The sequence below is a fragment of the Microcebus murinus genome, chromosome 28, assembly GCF_040939455.1.
Source record: "Microcebus murinus isolate Inina chromosome 28, M.murinus_Inina_mat1.0, whole genome shotgun sequence".
Lineage (NCBI taxonomy): Eukaryota > Metazoa > Chordata > Mammalia > Primates > Cheirogaleidae > Microcebus > Microcebus murinus.
The window spans coordinates 14,581,739-14,600,446 of NC_134131.1; the positions used below are offsets into that span (position 1 = coordinate 14,581,739).

An 18,708-nucleotide genomic window follows, 5' to 3' on the forward strand; every position below is an offset into this window, starting at 1 on the left:
CCCGCCTCGCCGCCCTCCTTGGAGGCCCGAGGCAAGTCCGGAGCGCAGCCGCGGCGCCAGCCAGAGGGAGGGAGCAGGGAAGGAGGCGGTGGAGGGGGAGGGGAGAAGGGCGGGCTCCTCACGCCCAGCCCCGCGCGCACCGTCTGCGGCCGCAGATTCGCCACAAACGGCTCAACGACCCCGGATCCCGAGCGCAGCGACTTCGGTCTCCAGAAGCTCAGCTCTAAGATGGAGGCGCTCGAGGAGCCCTGTGCGGTGTCTTGGGGCCCGTTCCGAGCCCCAGAGCACGGCCTCTCGGACCTCAGCGGGCGGTCCGGGACCCGTGACGAAAGTGCAGCTCGGCAGCGCCGCGGCGCCGCGTTTACCCTGCGCAGACGCCGTCGCCGCCGCCGCCGCTGCCGCCGCCGCTGCCACTGCCTTTGCCGCCACGGTCCCTGCCGTCGCTGTCCCCGCGCTGCCGCCGGGAGCTTCCATTGTTCCAGCGGCGCCGGGTCCCGAGCTCCGGCAACCCAGGGGCTTGCGAAACGGGCGGCGGCCGGCGGAGTTGAAACACCGGGGCGCCGGCGGACCGGGAGCAGCAGGGGTCAGCGCGGGAATCCCGGGCAGCTGGGGCCAGAGTGTGTGGCTGCAGGGGGCCGGGGTGGCGAGGTCCACGGTCTCCGGAGTTGGGGCTACCCCTTCCCGGCCCGACTTTCCCCGCCGGCCTCCCCAAGCGGGGGTTGGAGCCCCGGCGGGCGCGCTCGGCGATGAGCCCGGACTCGAGGTGGCCGGTGAGTGCGGGCCCGGGACCGGGGCGGGAGTGGCCGGTGGGGAAGGGTGAGGCTACTTTTGCTGGGCGCGCACTGAGCCGTCTGGCCCGGGGACCTCTTGGGCTACTCCAGCTGAGAGAACTGACAGTGCATTCTCTCCCAGCCCGCATCCCCGGGCAACAGTGTATCCTTGGGGGCTGCCTGGGCCAATGGCAGGAGGAGAGCCTTGTTTAACTTGTTACACTTCGACAAAGGGGAAATGCGGCCGCATCCGGGAGAGAGGGCTGCGGGCTCCGCCGGGGCCGGGCCCTGTCCCTCTGGCCTCCGCCCCCTACTTCCTCCAGCCGCCATACCCCTGGGCCCCAGGCCGTCCCCGCGGGCTTTGAGGTCTAAGCTCTCCCTCGCCTGTGCCTCTGCCGCCGGGTCCCAACGGGACATTCTGGGTGAGCTGTGCTACTTCTGAAGCTAGGGCAACAGAGCCGCCGCGTTCAGCTGGGACCCAGCTTGGAAAGAGGAGAGTTTGTTTGTACCTCTGGTTGGTTTGTGTTTAAAGACACAGCTGTAGGTGGGAACTAGAAGCTGGTTGGAATTGAACGTGTAAATTTATTGATGTGAAAGTCAGGGGCTGTTGAGAGAGGAGCTGGAGCAGTCCACTTTCCTGGTTAAGCACAGGAGGAGAGGGGCCAGAGGGGTCACTGTCAGGGAGCTCAGGGTGGCTGGCTATGCCTAGCTGGGGTTTGCCAAGCCCCCAGCTGAATTGTTGAACTCAAGCAGGCCGAGAAATTGGGACAGTTTCTGACCAAGCTTGAATTCCTGGGGGCTGGTGCCATCTGCTGTCTCCAGGAACACTGGAGAGGGGGAAGGGAGAGCCCCCGAGGACCAGCATGGAGCTGAGCATTCTTAGATTGTCATGTTCCTGTTTGTATCCTTGGGGCCTGGCACTTGGTAGGCCTTCAATTGATGTTTCATGAATGGGTGAATAAGGAGCTCAAATGTAATACCTACTGATATCACTGACTAAATGACCTCGGTTTTCACTTGGCTCTACAATACATCTCCCTATCCAGTCCCTGGGCCAGTGTGAGCCTCCCTATAAAGACCTCAGAAATAAACTAATTGTTTCTGTAATCCAGTAATTGCCAGAACTAAATCATTGGCCATCATTCAGACTTCTACATGAGGTAAAACTAGTCTTCATCCCCTCTCTCTCAGCTCCAAATTTGGTGATCCCCTCATTCAGCTCTTCATTCATCTGCCAAAAACTAAGTGTCCAGTGCATGCTAGGTACAGGGGATATAGAGGTGGACAGGCTTTGTTGTTTGCACTGCACAACTCCCAGTCTAGTGGGAGGAGAAAAAGAACTTTGAATGTGGCAAGTACTGTGGTGGAGGTGAGAATGGAACACTGTGGAAACAGAGCTTCCCACTGCAGAATCAAAGAAATAATAACAGAAGTGACATTTGAACTGGGTTTTGAAAAATGAGTAGAAGCTTGCCAGTCAGAGAGGATGGAGGGCATTCCAAATAGAGATCATTTTGTAGGAATGAGAGGTTAAAATATTCAGGGAATGGCAAGTTGCCATGTGTAGACAGAAACAGCTGTACCTGGTAAAAAGAATCTAGAAAGGAGCTCCTTGAATGTTACCATAGACAACTTGGATAATATCCTGAAGAAACGGGAGCATCAGGAGGCTTTTAGTCAAGAGACTGGCCTGATAATTGCTACTGGGTAGAAAGACCATTCTGGCCACATATGTAAGATTGGGCTAGAGGAGTTGAGACATCAGGCAGGGTGACCAGGCAAGAGGTGATGAGGGCCCAGATTAGGGCCTCGGTGGAGGAGATGGCACTTGGAGACACTGTCGAGGTGGGCTGGCCGGGACCTGGTGACCCCTGGGGAGAGAGGACGGGGAGAGAGTGGGGTCTCTGATACATGTGGCCAGGAACTCTTCCCTGGGCCTGTGCTAACTGATCTGTGTATTCTAGATGTGACAGCATGGGGGTGGACTTTGACGTGAAGACTTTCTGCCACAACTTGCGGGCAACTAAGCCACCATACGAGTGCCCCATAGAGACCTGCCGCAAGGTCTACAAGAGTTACAGTGGTATTGAGTACCACCTGTACCACTATGATCACGACAATCCGCCACCCCCGCAGCAGACCCCGCTCCGCAAGCACAAGAAGAAGGGGCGCCAGTCACGCCCAGCCAACAAGCAGTCACCTAGCCCCTCAGAGGTGTCACAGTCACCAAGCCGTGAGGTGATGAGCTACGCACAGGCCCAGCGCATGGTAGAAGTGGACCTGCACGGCCGCGTCCACCGCATCAGCATCTTCGACAACCTGGATGTGGTGTCAGAGGATGAAGAAGCCCCCGAGGAGGCCCCTGAGAACGGTAGCAACAAGGAGAACACTGAAACGCCAGCTGCTACTCCCAAGTCAGGCAAGCATAAGAATAAAGAGAAGCGTAAGGACTCTAACCATCACCACCACCATAATGCTTCTGCAAGCACCACTCCCAAGCTGCCAGAGGTGGTATATCGGGAGCTGGAGCAGGACACCCCTGATGCCCCACCCCGGCCAACTTCCTATTACCGGTAAGGCCACCTCTACCTCCCGACTCTGGAAGACTGTTGAAGGAGGGCTCAGGAGCCAGAGAGAGGTGACAGGCACAGATAGGAGAGTAGCAGGCATAAGAATAGCGAAAGAGTAGTGACCCTGTCAGGGCAGTAGGAGGAATGGTACCCCTGCTAATGGTGGCACGTGTTCTACACCGCCACATGCCAAGCCCTGCATTCAGTGCTTTATAGCCACTCCTCAGGTAGGTATTGTTCTCATTTCACAGATAAGGAAACCATGGTCATGAAAGGTTGCCAGACTTATCTAAAGCCACATGCCAATAGACAGCTGAACTGGGATTCAAAACCCAGGTCCCTCTGACTCCAAAGCTGCACTATTTCCACGGTACCAAAAAACACTGTTTCTGATTCCCCCACCCCCTTCGCTCCCTCCCTGTGTGGCTTTCAGAATGCATCCAGCTTCTGATGTTCTAGTGACCCGTCTGCAGAGCAGGTGCAGTATTCCTCTGCCAGTCTGCAGGTGGAAGGCTAGGTCACTTGTTTCATAAGGTCCTAAAGCAGTTTGTAAATCTGCTTTCATTTTTTTCTGTTTTTATCATTCATCCTTTAGCACTGTGGTCCCCAACCCCCAGGACACAGACCGGTACCGGTACTGGTCTGTGGCCTATTAGAAACCGGGCTGCAGAGCTCTGCCTCCCCCACGCCACCCACCCATCCATGGAAAAATTGTCATCCATGAAACCTAGGAATCAGGCTGCATAGCAGAAGGTGAGCGAGTGAAGCTTCCTCTGTATTTATAGCTACTCCTCATCACTTACATCACTGCCTGAACTCCCCTACCCTGTGCACCCCTCCTTCCTCCCCCCACCAACCGTGGAAAAATTGTCTTCCATGAAACCAGTCCCTGGTGGCAAAAAGGTTGGGGACCACTGCTTTAGTGTGTTTCAGCAGCATTTTCATCGTCTTATGTTTCATACTCCTCCAGTGGCCCTTTTATTTATTTCATTTAATTGTTTCTTTGGACCCTACGCCTTCCAAAGTTAGTCACAGTGGCTCCTACTGAAGTCTGAGTATAATAAGGCTAAATTCCTTTAACATGAAGTAAAAGATAAAGGAATGGGAGCAGTGAAACTGTATGCAGAAATCCTTGCTGAAGGATGGTACAAAAACCAAGTGTAAAACTCTCAGAGTCTGCACCCAAGGCAAAGAGGGAATTCTGATGAGTTAGTTAAGCAGTGGTCTTTGTAGTCAACTAATCAGATAGCCTGACCTCTGAGAAGGATTTGTCATAAAGGCTTTTAAATGAAAAGCAGTTTTTACCAAAAGTGAAGTCTACATGATGTTATGTTAAATCTCAATTCTTTTTTTTTTTTTGAGACAGAGTCTCACTTTGTTACCCAGGCTAGAGTGAGTGCCGTGGCGTTAGCCTAGCTCACAGCTACCTCAAACTCCTGGGCTCAAGCGATTCTGCTGCCTCAGCCTCCCAAGTAGCTGGGACTACAAGCATGCACCATCATGCCCGGCTAATTTTTTCTATATATATTAGCTGGCCAATTAATTTCTTTCTATTTACAGTAGAGACGGGGTCTCACTCTTGCTCAGGCTGGTTTCGAACTCCTGACCTTGAGCAATCCGCCCGCCTTGGCCTCCCAGAGAGCTAGGATTACAGGCGTGAGCCACCGCGCCCGGCCTAAATCTCAGTTCTTTAAAAGCGAATCTGTGGGAACATAAGCAATATGGCCCAGTATGCCAATTTCTTTTCTTCCCAGTTTGAGTTTTAGGCAGTCTCCCTCTTTTCTCTCTTCCATTCTTTCTTCTTGTTAGCCTAGCTCTTCTTCCTTCTGGCTTTACACTCTCTTTCTCTTTTCTCTTAGCCATGACTATCATGCCCACTTCCACCCTACCCTGCACCCCTACCCCCAACACACAGGCTCTCTCTGGGCCGTCCCTCCCTCCCAGTGGCTCTTTCTCTCTCTCGCTGCTCTAACAGGCAGCCCAGGTCAGCTCCTTTTCTTCTTCCCTCCACTCAGATTCACTCTTTCCTCCTGGGGATCAGATCTGTTCCCCAGGGGAGCAGTTCTCATGTGATGCACTATGCATAGTGGAGAGGTATGTTGCATGTAATTTGTTACCACTGTTAGTGAAACTGTCCAACATTTGGAAATGATTTACTTTTTATATAAATTTGCTAAGCTTTGAGGTCATCGTTCTAGTACCATCACTTTTTCCTTTCTTGCTTTCCTATACGGTTCGTTGAGGGGTGAGATAGTGTGGCATGCTAGCTGGTGTGCCGGGAATTGCACACGACATGCAGCCTACCTTATCTGTACCACAGCCTGTAATCTGGGTGCCTGTGGGAGTATGTTATGCACCATCACATAATGTCATGTGTATCATGGCAGAGAATAGGGTGAGAGTTGGTGCTTGAGAGCTGATGCCAAGGCCTGGAAGTAGCCAGATGGTTCACACTAGCCCTGAGTCGTACCCTTGTTCAAAGATGGGGAGGTTGCAGTCACCTTGGGGAAGAGGTAAAGGGAAAAGGAAAAAGCTGCTGCTTCCTGCAGACAATGTTTTAGTCTCTCCTTCCCTTCTACCCCCAAAATGTTTTTCAAGTGAACAGTGAATGCCTGTATCTATGTAGTAAATTAGACATGGTTCCTTTCTGTACTGTGTAGTGGAGGAGTTAGAGACATAAACAGCTGTAATGCAAGGAATGTGGGTAAGGGCTATACAGAAGCTAAGGTGTTAACATTTATTGAGTATTTGCTCCACACCAGGCACTGTTACAAGCACTTCACCAATATTAACTCATGTAATGCCCACAATAGCTGTGTCAAGTGGGTTCTAATGAGTGTTGCTGCTTTACAGCTGAGGAAACCAGAGCCCAGGGAGCTTAGCTCACGTACCCATGGTCATACAGGGCCTCGCAGTATGGCCCCAGAGCCTATGGGCACCCAGCCTGCTCTGGCAGCCAGAGCTCCATTTCCCACATGAAAAGAGGAGAGGAGAGATAAGAACTAATGTTTTTCTAGGGCTCTCTATGTGCCACTCGATTTAGCCTGTTAATTTTTGTAATTCCCTACAATCCTGACAGAGTCTTTGTGAGAAGGTAGTAGTGCAGTAGTAGTATCCTCATTCGGTCATCAAGAAAACCGAGATTCAAAGAAGAGCAGTGATGTCTTAAAGGTCACAACGTGACAGAGGCAAGATTTATTAGTAAGACCATGTTTTTTAGAGGCTGAAGCCCCATTCTTTCCTTTGTAATACAGTATCTGGGGTTCAGGCCACTTAGGGTATGGCAAGAGCATGGGGCACCTGCTGTGTATCACAAGCACTTGGAGCAGCTCTCCACTCCAGGCCTGTCAGCCCAGTGAGTACTACAGGGTGGAGGTTAAGCGCACCAAGGCTGGAAGTTGAATGCGTCCAGCTCTGCTACCCGCTGGTTATGTGGCCTGTCTGTGTTGGAGAGTTAATCAACCTCTCAAAGCTTCCATTCCCTTATCTACAAAATGAAGACAGTAAGAACATTGACCCTGTGGCTGTGGGAAGAATAACTTAGCACAATGCCTGACTCATAGTAAATGCTCAATAAGTCTTAGCTGTTACGATCATTATCTCTCAAGGCTATCCAGAGAGCAAACATAGTACCTAGAGTTTGATGGATCTCTGAACTGATGATGGCAGCAGCTGAGAGAAGACCTACTGCAGCTTTAGTCAATGCCCTGCCAGCTAGTGCTAAAATGACTTAAATTATAATTTGCCAGTGACATCCTTCTTCCCCAGATTCTTTGCACATATCTGGACTATCCCAATGGGTCCTAGCTGCCTCACCCTCCTCCCTTTAGAGGAGTCTGGCTGAGCTTCTGCAACCCAGGGAGGTAGTGTCATAGAGCAGCTAGGACACAAGCTTTGGAGTAGCAGGCCTGGGTTCGCATTCCAGCTCTACAAGTGGGCTGGGGCAGGTGGATTAACCTCCCCAAGCCTTAGGGTTCCTTTTCTGCAAAATAGGAATGATTATAGTATCTGTAGCACCTGGGTTAAGGCAAGGATGGAACAAGACAACACATGTAAAGGCACAGGCACAGAGTAAGTGCTCGGTGGCAAATATGACTCATTGTCATTAAGGGAGGGAAATCTCAACCATGTGTCACTGAGCTCCCTGTGTGCACCACAGGTACATTGAGAAGTCTGCAGAGGAGTTGGATGAGGAAGTAGAGTATGACATGGATGAGGAGGACTACATCTGGCTGGATATCATGAATGAGCGTCGGAAGACAGAGGGTGTGAGTCCCATTCCACAGGAGATCTTTGAGTACTTAATGGACCGGCTGGAAAAGGAGTCCTACTTTGAGAGTCATAATAAAGGCGACCCCAATGCGTTAGTGGACGAGGATGCTGTTTGCTGTATCTGCAATGATGGTGAGTGCCAGAACAGCAATGTCATCCTCTTCTGTGACATGTGCAACCTGGCCGTGCACCAGGAGTGCTACGGTGTCCCCTATATCCCTGAGGGCCAGTGGCTGTGCCGCCGTTGCCTGCAGTCACCCTCCCGTGCTGTGGACTGTGCCCTGTGCCCCAACAAGGGTGGTGCCTTCAAGCAGACAGATGACGGGCGGTGGGCCCACGTGGTTTGTGCCTTGTGGATCCCCGAGGTCTGCTTTGCCAACACAGTCTTCCTAGAGCCTATTGACAGCATCGAGCACATCCCACCAGCTCGCTGGAAGCTCACCTGCTACATTTGCAAACAGCGGGGTTCAGGGGCCTGCATCCAGTGCCACAAGGCCAACTGCTACACAGCCTTCCACGTGACATGCGCCCAGCAGGCTGGCCTTTATATGAAGATGGAGCCTGTGCGGGAGACAGGTGCCAACGGCACATCCTTCAGTGTCCGAAAGACAGCATACTGCGACATCCACACGCCCCCAGGTTCAGCGCGCCGCCTGCCCGCCCTGTCCCACAGTGAGGGTGAGGAGGATGAGGATGAAGAGGAGGATGAGGGTAAGGGCTGGAGCTCAGAGAAAGTCAAGAAGGCCAAGGCTAAATCCCGGATCAAGATGAAGAAGGCACGGAAGATCCTGGCAGAGAAGCGGGCAGCAGCACCTGTGGTGTCAGTGCCCTGTATCCCACCACACAGGTATGTGGGAAGCAGATGGACAGGCAGGTGAGGGAAGAAGCGGCCCTCCTCGAGAGGAACTGACAGCCCCCTGAGTGAAATGGCAGTGCTAGGTTTCCTTCTTCATATCAGGAGCTGCATAGAAGTAAAAAAGAAAGAAAAAAAACCCACCAAATTCCAAAAGAGGTTATCTTTAGCAGGTCACTTGACTTTTCACAGTAAGAGCCATAAATATCAAACTTTATCTGGTATACCTAACATATTTTAAATTCCCCTTCCTTTTTGATAGAAAGAGGATGGAACAGCCATAATGGAAGAAATTATCTGACTATGAAAAGAGAAATAGAATGAAGAGAGGGGAAGGGAACACTTAAGTTGTGAAGTGATTACTGCCACTAATTTGGGCTGTGATCGCCTGTTATTTTTAACTCTCTTGTGCCATTCATTTAATTTATAGGTTTCTGTCATACAATTGTACTTTATCTAAAAACCTTCAAAAGGCCAGGTGCAGTGGCTCACGCCTGTAATCCTAGCACTCTGGAAGGCCGAGGCACATGGATCGCTCAAGGTCAGGAGTTCAAAACCAGCCTGAGCAAGAGCGAGACCCCATCTCTACTAAAAATAGAAAGAAATTAATTGGACAACTAAAAATATATATACAAAAAAAAAAATTCGCCAGGCATGGTGCCACATGCCTGTAGTCCCAGCAACTCGGGAGGCTGAGGCAGGAGGATTGCTTGAGCCCAGGAGTTGGAAATTGCTGTGAGCTAGGCTGACACCACGGCACTCTAGCCTGGGTGACAGAGTGAGACTCTGTCTCAAAAAAAAAAACTTCAAAGGCTCAGTCTGAGTGGGGCTCCCAGGGTCAATTAGTACTGTGGGGTGCAGTAGTGACTAAAGCAGTCTCAGGGCAGAACTCCCTGACCCCCTGGTGTACAGGGTTAGGGAGCTGGCTTTGTGCTGGGAGTTTGGTTTCCTGTCTGCTGCAGTGGTATCAATGGTACCACTCACTCTTCTTTCCCATAAGCCCAGAGTCCCAGGCCTTTTTGGCAAGAAGTGTATTTCCCCTTTTCTCACTGGCCAGAGACCCCTTGTTCTGTTTGAGAGAATCATGGCCCAACAGGTTTTCTCTTTGTTCCCTGCCTCCCAGGCTCAGTAAAATCACCAACCGCCTCACCATCCAAAGGAAGAGCCAGTTCATGCAGAGGCTGCACAGCTATTGGACACTGAAGCGGCAGTCCCGGAACGGGGTTCCACTGCTACGTCGCCTGCAGACACACCTGCAGTCTCAGAGGAACTGTGACCAAGTTGGGGTACTGCGTCCAATTCCCTGTGGAACTGGGGCCAGGGAGACAAGGACGGAGATTTTCAACTGTAGCTTCCAGTGTCAGGGGACGTAGGCTGTTTCCTTCTTTAAGCTAGCCCTCAAACCAGGCTCAGCATAAAATCCTTATAGGTTATAAGCTCATTGGAAAGTTGTTCCTTTGTGTTCATTTATTCATTCAGCAAACACATACTGAGCATCTACTCTATGCCAGGCTCTGGGGACACATAGGTTGAGGAGCTACCAGTAAATTCTTGTGCTCCCTCCTTTGGCTTGGCCTGCCCTTCCCCCAAGTTTCCTGGGCTCTCTCCTCCCCTTAGGCCTTTCCTCTGGCTCTCTCATCTCCTGATCCTCCTTTTGCCCCTACAGAGAGATTCTGAGGATAAGAACTGGGCCCTCAAAGAACAGCTCAAGTCCTGGCAGCGGCTCCGGCATGACCTGGAGCGAGCTCGGCTCCTGGTGGAATTGATCCGCAAGCGGGAGAAACTCAAAAGGGAGACGGTGAGTGTTACTGGGCCAGCTCTATGTTACAAAGAAGAAAACAGACAAAGGAAAAGAAGAAGTGTGTGTCCCCCAGCCAGCAAGCAACAGGGACGATGCTAGAGTCAGATCTCCTGGGGCTCAGTGTGCTCTCAAGCCTACTAGAAACATGGGAGAGTTTGGATTTCTGCTTGTATAAACTAGAAAAGTAAAAAAAAAAAAAGAAAAAAAAGTAAATAAAAATAATAAATAAGGCCGGGCGCAGTGGCTCACGCCTATAATCCTAGCACTCTGGGAGGCCAAGGTGGGCGGATTGCTCAAGGTCAGGAGTTCGAAACCAGCCTGAGCAAGAGCGAGACCCCGTCTCTACTGTAAATAGAAAGAAATTAATTAGCCAACTAATATATATAGAAAAAAATTAGCCAGGCATGGTGGCGCATGCCTGTAGTCCCAGCTACTCGGGAGGCTGAGGCAGTAGGATTGCTTGAGCCCAGGAGTTTGAGGTTGCTGTGAGCTAGGCTGATGTCACGGCACTCACTCTAGCCCGGGCAACAAAGCGAGACTCTGTCTCAAAAAAAAATAATAATAATAATAAATAAAAGATAGAAACACGGGAGAGTATGAACAGAATCCTAAATTGTGTGATACAGGTAGCTGGTAGGGGGAGTTTGAGGAAGGGGAAGACCAGAGTGGGTGAAGCAGGTTTTATTGGGTGGGGTCTTATAGAAGGTAGACCTGAGTGAGTACACCCAGTTGTGGGTGTGGGAAGGAAGACAAGTTTCCAAGCCAGCTGGGACCATCTCCTCAGACCTTTGTGCCAGGGGACTGCCCTGGGCCTGGCTGATCGGGCCTTTTTTCTGTCAGATCAAGGTCCAACAGATTGCCATGGAGATGCAGCTGACCCCTTTCCTCATCCTCCTTCGCAAAACCTTAGAACAGCTCCAAGAGAAGGACACAGGCAACATCTTCAGCGAGCCGGTCCCTCTGTCTGAGGTAACCGAATTGGACGAAGTAAGAATCCCTTCCCCTCACTCCACCTTCTTTCTGTTCCTCTCCCAGTTGGACCCTTGCTGCAGGTCTGGGCCAGGGACTAGGTGGGAACCTTGAAGAGGGGCTGGTGGCTCTGGGGCAGGATAAACAGAAGCCACCTGTGTGACCTAGACTCTGTCTTATCTCTGTCACACCCCAAGGGCCCATAATGGGAGGCAGTCTGCACCGTTTCCTCAGAGGCAGGGACTGAGTTTTGCCAAATGAATAATCCTAGGGCAGGAAGACACTTTTGGGGTGCTGAACCCTAGAACGGAGACTTTAGAAGGCTCAGCACCTAAAGAACCAGCTCTGAAGCCCTAGGTCCGACTGGCAGATTCTTCTATCTAAAAGGTATAAAATGAGAGGCCTGAAGCCGCAGCTTCTCTATATAAAGTCTTACTGATAAGTAAAAAAAGAGCTGTAGGAATGCAAGGTCGTGTTTTTTTCAGAGAATTCCCCTAGTCGTTTTCCTAGTGAAGCCTCATGCAGCTCTAGGAGGTAGATATGGCTGTACTTTCATCACTATTCTCCAGAAGAAAAGAAGGCCTAGAGAGGTCAAGAGACTTGCCAAGGTCACACAGTTTGTGACTGGTAAAGTCAGGACAAGAATCCACCTCTCCTTTCCCCTGTGCTAAGTGCCTGCCTCCAACTGTGGTGGGAGGAGGTTGCTGGATGCATTTCATGGGGGCTTGTTAGGAGGGTTTGGGGATTGAGGAACATATCTCCACTTAGACACACCTGCCCTGCTCTCCCAGGTACCTGACTACCTAGACCACATCAAAAAGCCCATGGACTTTTTCACCATGAAGCAGAACTTGGAGGCTTACCGCTACCTGAACTTTGATGATTTTGAGGAGGACTTCAACCTTATCGTCAGCAACTGCCTCAAGTATAATGCCAAGGACACCATCTTCTACCGGGCGGCAGTGCGGCTCCGTGAGCAGGGTGGTGCTGTGCTCCGCCAGGCCCGGCGCCAGGCAGAAAAAATGGGCATTGACTTTGAGACGGGCATGCATATCCCCCACAGCCTGGCTGGAGATGAGGCCCCACACCACGCTGAAGATGGTGGGTGATATGTCACACACACACTTAAGAGGCCAATGCCAGGGATGGACAGCTTTCCAAAAGTCCCCTCCTGGGAGCAGGCAGTGTAGGCAGAAAGGAGCTAGGCTGAGCAGTGGCAAGCTATCCCCAGGAATGCTCCCCAAGAAGCCACCCTGGGAATGGATAGCAGTGCCCGCCATTCCACATCTTGGTGCTGCTATTTTACAGCTGTTCCTGGTGAGAAGCTGAGGGGGGAAGAGTGGGTTTCTTGCTGCCTGCCCAGGTTCTAGGGGCCCAGAGGCTGCCCTGAGTCTGAGCTTTTCCTCCCAACCCTATCCCTAGCAGCAGAGGAAGAACGGCTGGTCCTGCTGGAGAATCAGAAGCACCTGCCCATGGAAGAGCAGCTGAAGTTGCTGCTGGAGCGGCTGGATGAGGTGAATGCTAGCAAGCAGAGTGTGGGCCGCTCCCGGCGTGCAAAGATGATCAAGAAAGAGATGACGGCGCTGCGGCGGAAGCTTGCCCACCAGCGAGAGACTGGCCGGGAGGGGCCTGAGCGGCACGGCCCCTCGAGCCGGGGTAGTCTGACACCCCACCCAGCAGCCTGTGACAAGGATGGGCAGACAGACAGTGCCGCGGAGGAGAGCAGCAGCCAGGAGACAAGCAAAGGTCTGAATCCCATAGCAAGGTGGACCCCAGAGCCAGTCACACTTTGGCTCTGCAGCACATACTCACCCCTGCCACCCCTGGCAGAGGTCCCTCCACAGCTGGCTGTACTTTCTTTCTTATCCCCCAACCAGGGGCCTCTTAACTGCCTCTCTGGCTATTTGTACAAGAGTTTATTGTTACAAATTCCACACCCCCAAAATCATTTCCTGAACTCTAGCAGGAGTAATGACCCTGGATCTCTATCCTTCTCACATCGGGCCCTCACCAACTCTCCTTCTCTCTTTCTCTGCTCCAGGCCTGGGTCCCAACATGTCCTCAACCCCCGCACATGAGGTGGGCAGGAGAACCTCAGTTCTGTTCTCCAAAAAGAACCCGAAGACAGCTGGACCGCCCAAGAGGCCGGGCCGGCCCCCCAAAAACCGGGAGAGCCAGATGACCCCCAGCCACGGAGGCAGTCCTGTGGGGCCCCCCCAGCTCCCCATCATGGGCTCCCTGCGTCAGCGCAAGCGGGGTAGGAGCCCCCGGCCCAGTTCGAGCTCAGACAGCGACAGTGATAAGTCCACAGAAGACCCCCCAATGGGTGAGCGTCACCATCACCCAGCCCCCAAGAGAGTGAGCAAAAAGGCTGCCATTCTTCCCAGCTATCCCTTTATTTGCCCATAAAAGAGCTGTGAGGGCCCCTAGGAATCCTTTAATCCCAATCCACTCACTTTACAGTCGGGAAAACTGAGGCACGGAGACACTGACCCAGCTAGATTCCCACCCAGGGTGCCCCCTCCAACCCCCATTGTATCACTTCACCTTTCTCTTCTCACCTTCCTTGGGGATCTCCTGCCCTTTAAGCCATTTGTGTCCTAAGGCCGATAGCTGCCCTGGGAAGCAAGGGTTGGGCAGGGCTATGTACAACTGTGGTAGACACTGCCCAGAGCTAGATCCGCTGGCCAAGCTTGGAGGAATTTTCCAGCACAGAAGGGGAACCCAAGCTCAAAGTCCCTCTTACCAATGTCATCTCTGATCTATACCTTCCTGACCGGTTCGTTCCCTCCTCCTCATCCTCCCACCCAAGACTTACCAACCAATGGCTTCAGTGGTGGAAACCAGCCGGTGAAGAAGAGTTTCCTGGTGTACCGTAATGACTGCAGCCTCCCCCGGAGTAGCTCAGACTCAGAGTCCAGCAGCAGTAGCAGCAGCAGCGCTGCCTCAGACCGAACCAGGTACCAGCTCTCCAGATCAAGGCCAGCCTCTGTGGATGCCCTTCCCATGCTCATGGGCTTTCCCCGGTTTCCGTATTGGAAGTGGGGTGGCTGCCATCTCAGCGTAGATTAAGATGGTTCAAACCAAACGTTCTCTGCAAAATAAATGGGATAAATCAGTTTCACCATTATGGAACAGAGAGAACCTTCCTGGGTTAAGGTGATGGTTTAGAGATGAGGGCATAAACTAATGCCTTGTGGCCTGGATTTGACCTATAAACATATTTTGTTTGGCCAGCAGGGTGTTTTTAAGAGATGGATCCAGACATGCCACATAAAATTCCTAGGCTCTGTATACTCTTTAAAAATCAGAAGATCTGTCAAATCTGGCCAATACTTCTTTTAGACAATGCATGCATTCTTCTCCACCACTGCTCACTCCAGCCCACCTCAGTCAGATCACCAGCCTAGTCCCTGAGGGCATTTGAGTTTGAAATTCCTCATTTAGCCTCTGCTATCCAAAAGTCTCAGACCCTGGGAGCTTAACATGGAGAAGACACCTCCCATGTCACTCCCCGTTCTTCCCCTCTGTTGAGCTGTGCTCTCCATTGTCTTTTTTTTTTACGCCATCCTGAAAAAATGCTGACTGATCCATTGTCATGTCCACAGCACAACACCCTCAAAACAAGGCCGGGGCAAGCCCTCTTTCTCTCGGGGCACATTCCCAGAGGACAGCAGTGAGGATACCTCAGGCACTGAGAATGAGGCCTACTCCGTGGGCACTGGCCGCGGCGTGGGCCACAGCAGTAAGTACCCTTGCCCAAGGCCAGGGTTGCTGGGAACCCATTGTCAAGGCCTTGCCAGTCCCCCAGCTGCTGATCCACCTTCTCTCTCCCATTCCTGTGAAGTGGTGAGGAAGAGTCTGGGCCGGGGAGCTGGCTGGCTGTCAGAGGATGAGGACTCCCCCCTGGACGCTCTGGACCTTGTGTGGGCCAAATGCCGAGGGTATCCATCATACCCGGCTCTGGTAGGTTTCCACTACTCTCGTCATACCCTTGCTTTCTAACCCCAGAACACAGACTTACAGTTAGCAGATGTCTCTTACTCTCTGCTGAGCTGTGGGACAGAAGGTTCCCTGGCAGATTGACTGGTGGGCAGCCAGTTTCTCTGTCTTTCCTTTTCCCTTATCTTTGCCCCTTGAACTCTGAAATAATTTAGCATGGAAAGAAGCTAAGAGTCAGCGTCGCAGCCCTAGTAGCATGATAACCTTTCTCTGTCCCTGCTTCAGATGTAATCTACAAATTCTTGGGTTGGACAAGCCTTAGGAAGTGGACTGAATCAAACTATGCTCTTATTACACCCTTAGATCATTGATCCAAAGATGCCCCGAGAAGGTATGTTCCACCATGGGGTTCCCATTCCTGTGCCCCCCCTGGAGGTGCTGAAACTGGGGGAGCAGATGACCCAGGAAGCCCGAGAGCATCTCTACCTCGTCCTCTTCTTTGACAACAAACGAACCTGGTAAGAAAGGAAGGGAGCATTTGGTGACTCAAAGCCACAGATGCAGGCCAGTGTGGTATTGGGGCAAATTGCCAGGGAACTCTAGCAACAGACAGACTGGACTATCACAGATCAGTGGAGGGGGGACTTAGAACGGATTTTGAGCAAACAGGTTGTATTGACCATGAGTGTGCGGGGCTGAGTGGGCAGTAGCTGACAAACAGCTGCAGCTAGAAACCAAAGGACCATCAGTGACTATAACAAATATGGGGGTGGCTCCCCGCCCAGACTCAGATGGCTTCTAGACTTAGTTTTCCCATCTCTGCCTCCACAATGACAAGATGAGGGTAAAGCAGGAATAAACATTCAGACTCTGAATCCTTGTTTTACATACGTAGTCTTTTTGTTAACTGTCTGCACAGGATATTCAGTTTCATTAAAGTCTGCCTGGAGCCCTTAGAATAGGTTGCCTGTTTCTGGTTAGGTCAGGGCTCCTCCTTTTGTACCTATAAACACCCTATGATTACCTACCCTCCCTGCCACCTCCAATATATCTGTTGACTGGGCTCTTTCATCACTAGATTATGAGCAGACCCTTGAGCGCAGGGACTGTGTCTATTAGTCTCTGTAACCCCAGTACCCACCACAGAGTCTGGCCAGAGTAGGCACTCAGGAAGTGTGTTCTAGAGAATAGAGGGAGGAAGGCTGGTACTTGTTCTCCCTGCGATAATTTATTACTTATCTTTACCTTGTCCTATAGGCAGTGGCTGCCCAGGACCAAGCTGGTTCCTTTGGGTGTGAACCAGGACCTAGACAAGGAGAAGATGCTGGAGGGCCGCAAGTCCAACATCCGCAAGTCAGTACAGATCGCCTACCACCGGGCTCTGCAACACCGCAGCAAGGTGCAGGGCGAGCAAAGCAGTGAGACCAGCGATAGTGATTGACACTGCCCAACACAGCCCAACCTGCAGTGCCCTATGACCTCTCTCCTCCCCTTAGCTCACTGTCCCGGAGTGGCACCGGCCTCTGCACTGACTCATTCCTGGTCTTGGGGCCAGTTCTCAGGGGAAGCTGGGTAGGGGAGGTCCCTCCTGCCCTGAGTGCAGCTGGACTGTACAGAACACTCCAAGGGCCCATGGTGGTTCAGTGCAAGGAGAAGGGAGGTCCCACAGGTCAGAAAGAGCTCCAGAGACCTCACGGTATTGTAGGGCAGGGTGGTGGGCCAAGGTTAGGACACTGCATAAAACAGGCCATCCCACCACCTCTGCCTGCTCATGCCAGGAGAATCCGCAACTGCCTAGAGGCCTGAGGCCCCTACAGGTGGTGAGGTGAGCGGGCATCTGCCCAGCCTAGCAGTGGGATTGATGTCTGTCCAGCCCGGAAGAGGGGCACTAGGTGACCCCCTCCCCTGCTGTTGTAAATACTGTAATTATCGGAGAATTTAAATTATTCTCATTTGTAACTGCGTTTCCGGGTCGCGCCAGAGTCATTTGGTACTAAAAAAAAAAACGACTGGGGCCTGTCCCCATTTTTCTTCTCTTTCCCATAGATTTACCCCCCACCTTTCAAACTGGTTTGTATTTATTTCAAAGGAAGAAAATATATTGATTCTTAGAAAATATTTCTGTCTATTTAGAATTCTTTGTTCTTGCCTTTTGCCAGAGCAAAGGGATACAAAGGGAAGTTCTGTGTCCCAAGGATGGTACCTAATTGGGTCCAATGGTTGCTGACTGCTGTGCATGCTGCATTTATAAGACAACAACAGAGACCTTATGAGAGCTCCCATTTCTCATGCACTTACTGAGTGGCAGGCCCTGTGCCACACACCTTTAGATAACACAGTTTTATGTAATCCTTGTAACTATGGGGTACTTTAATCATAGGCTAAGCATCTCCACAGAGATGCTGAGGTTTAGAAAAATTAAGTAACTTGCCTAAATTCCCACAACTAGGAAGCCGTAGAGCCTAGGATTATGAACTCTGGTCTATCTGTCTGCAAAGTGGGCTCTTCAACCAGTACGCTGAACTGCCGGAGGAAGAGTCAGCTAGCTGCTGATTCCTTCAGACTTCCGAGGCCTCGCGTTCTCTGCCGGTGGAGTGGCTCCAGTGCTTCGGAGTCGCCACAGCTGAGACCTTCCCCTGCTTTTAACTGGGGACGGAGCGTGGATGTGGAGGGCTGCTCTTCCGCTTATCCGCAAGCTTTTCTGACCCCGCCAGTATTTATTGAAGGGGTGTCTCCCGAGTGCCAGGCACCCGTGGGATGCCACGCCTGCAAGAGACAGCCACAGGAAATGGCTGCCACCGAGTAGAACTGAGACACAGACCACGCAGGTCTGACGCTGACAGGTGCGCGCTGCTGGGCACTGCGGGTGGGACACAAAGAGCCATCAGCTGCAGACCTAGCCCTTCAAGAACTTGCAGTCTCGTGTACTCAGGTATTATGCAAGGAGGTGAAAAATGGCCCCAGATAAAGTTCATGGCCCCTAGCTTCCTGTTCCTCCAGAAGGGAAGAAGTCACAGAATATATATTCCCCGGTCCAGGTGGCCGCCCCGAGGCCACACACCGGTACTTGGACGCGACCTAGTGAGCCCCGCCAGAGAGAGCGCCCCGCACAGGCCCATCCGGCAGGCGGCGCAGCGGTGCAAACGGGCGGGACGTCGTTGAAGGCACGCCCGGGCCTGAAGGGAGCAGCTGCGGCCGCCTGAGGGCTGCGGCCGGCCCCGACGGAACATTCTCGAAGAGACAGGCCTCCGAAGGCGCGAAGTCTGTGAGGACGCCCGTCCGCGAAGTGGAGGCCCGGCGAGAGGGCCTCGGAGGGGGCGAGCCTAGCGGGCGAACGCTGACGAGAATCCTCTGGAGACGCGCCGGAGACGTTTCCCGAGGGGCGAGGGGCCGGAGCCGTGTCCGGTCCGGTTCTCGGCGGCGCTCAGAGGGCTCGTGGGAGGCGGCCCAGGTAGGGCGAATGTCTGAAACTCTGAGGAGACTGGTGGAGAAAAGGCTCCCTGAGGGCGGGCTGGGGGACGGTGCGGCTCT

At 52.4% G+C, this 18,708-nt stretch overlaps 1 protein-coding gene across 13 annotated transcripts; it reads left to right on the forward strand.

Moving 5' to 3' along the window:
- Window positions 1-417: 417 nt before the first annotated feature.
- BRPF1 (bromodomain and PHD finger containing 1) lies at window positions 418-17,295 on the forward strand. 13 transcript variants are annotated; one of them, XM_012760554.2, is made up of 14 exons: window positions 418-770; window positions 2,735-3,343; window positions 7,500-8,459; window positions 9,589-9,751; window positions 10,132-10,263; window positions 11,107-11,253; window positions 12,027-12,336; window positions 12,658-12,981; window positions 13,277-13,561; window positions 14,048-14,195; window positions 14,844-14,980; window positions 15,083-15,201; window positions 15,541-15,695; window positions 16,435-17,295. In XM_012760554.2, exons 2-14 carry the CDS (start codon window positions 2,745-2,747, stop codon window positions 16,616-16,618), a joined length of 3,663 nt encoding a protein of 1,220 aa, XP_012616008.1. In that variant the 5' UTR covers window positions 418-770; window positions 2,735-2,744; the 3' UTR covers window positions 16,619-17,295. The 13 variants fall into 13 exon arrangements, with proteins under 13 accessions (XP_012616008.1, XP_020139877.1, XP_012616009.1 ...); XM_020284288.2 differs by having other exon boundaries at window positions 12,661-12,981; XM_012760555.2 differs by having other exon boundaries at window positions 11,107-11,235.
- Window positions 17,296-18,708: the final 1,413 nt, after the last annotated feature.

What these genes read in the sequence shown, in the direction of transcription:
- BRPF1 (XM_012760552.2), top strand. Translation starts at nt 2,745, where the DNA reads ATGGGGGTGGACTTTGACGTGAAGACTTTCTGCCACAACTTGCGGGCA. An exon ending in AGGTAACCGAATTGGACGAA is followed by an intron (nt 11,254 to 12,026) that starts GTAAGAATCCCT and finishes CTGCTCTCCCAG; the next exon opens with GTACCTGACTACCTAGACCA. An exon ending in ATCCATCATACCCGGCTCTG is followed by an intron (nt 15,202 to 15,540) that starts GTAGGTTTCCAC and finishes TTACACCCTTAG; the next exon opens with ATCATTGATCCAAAGATGCC.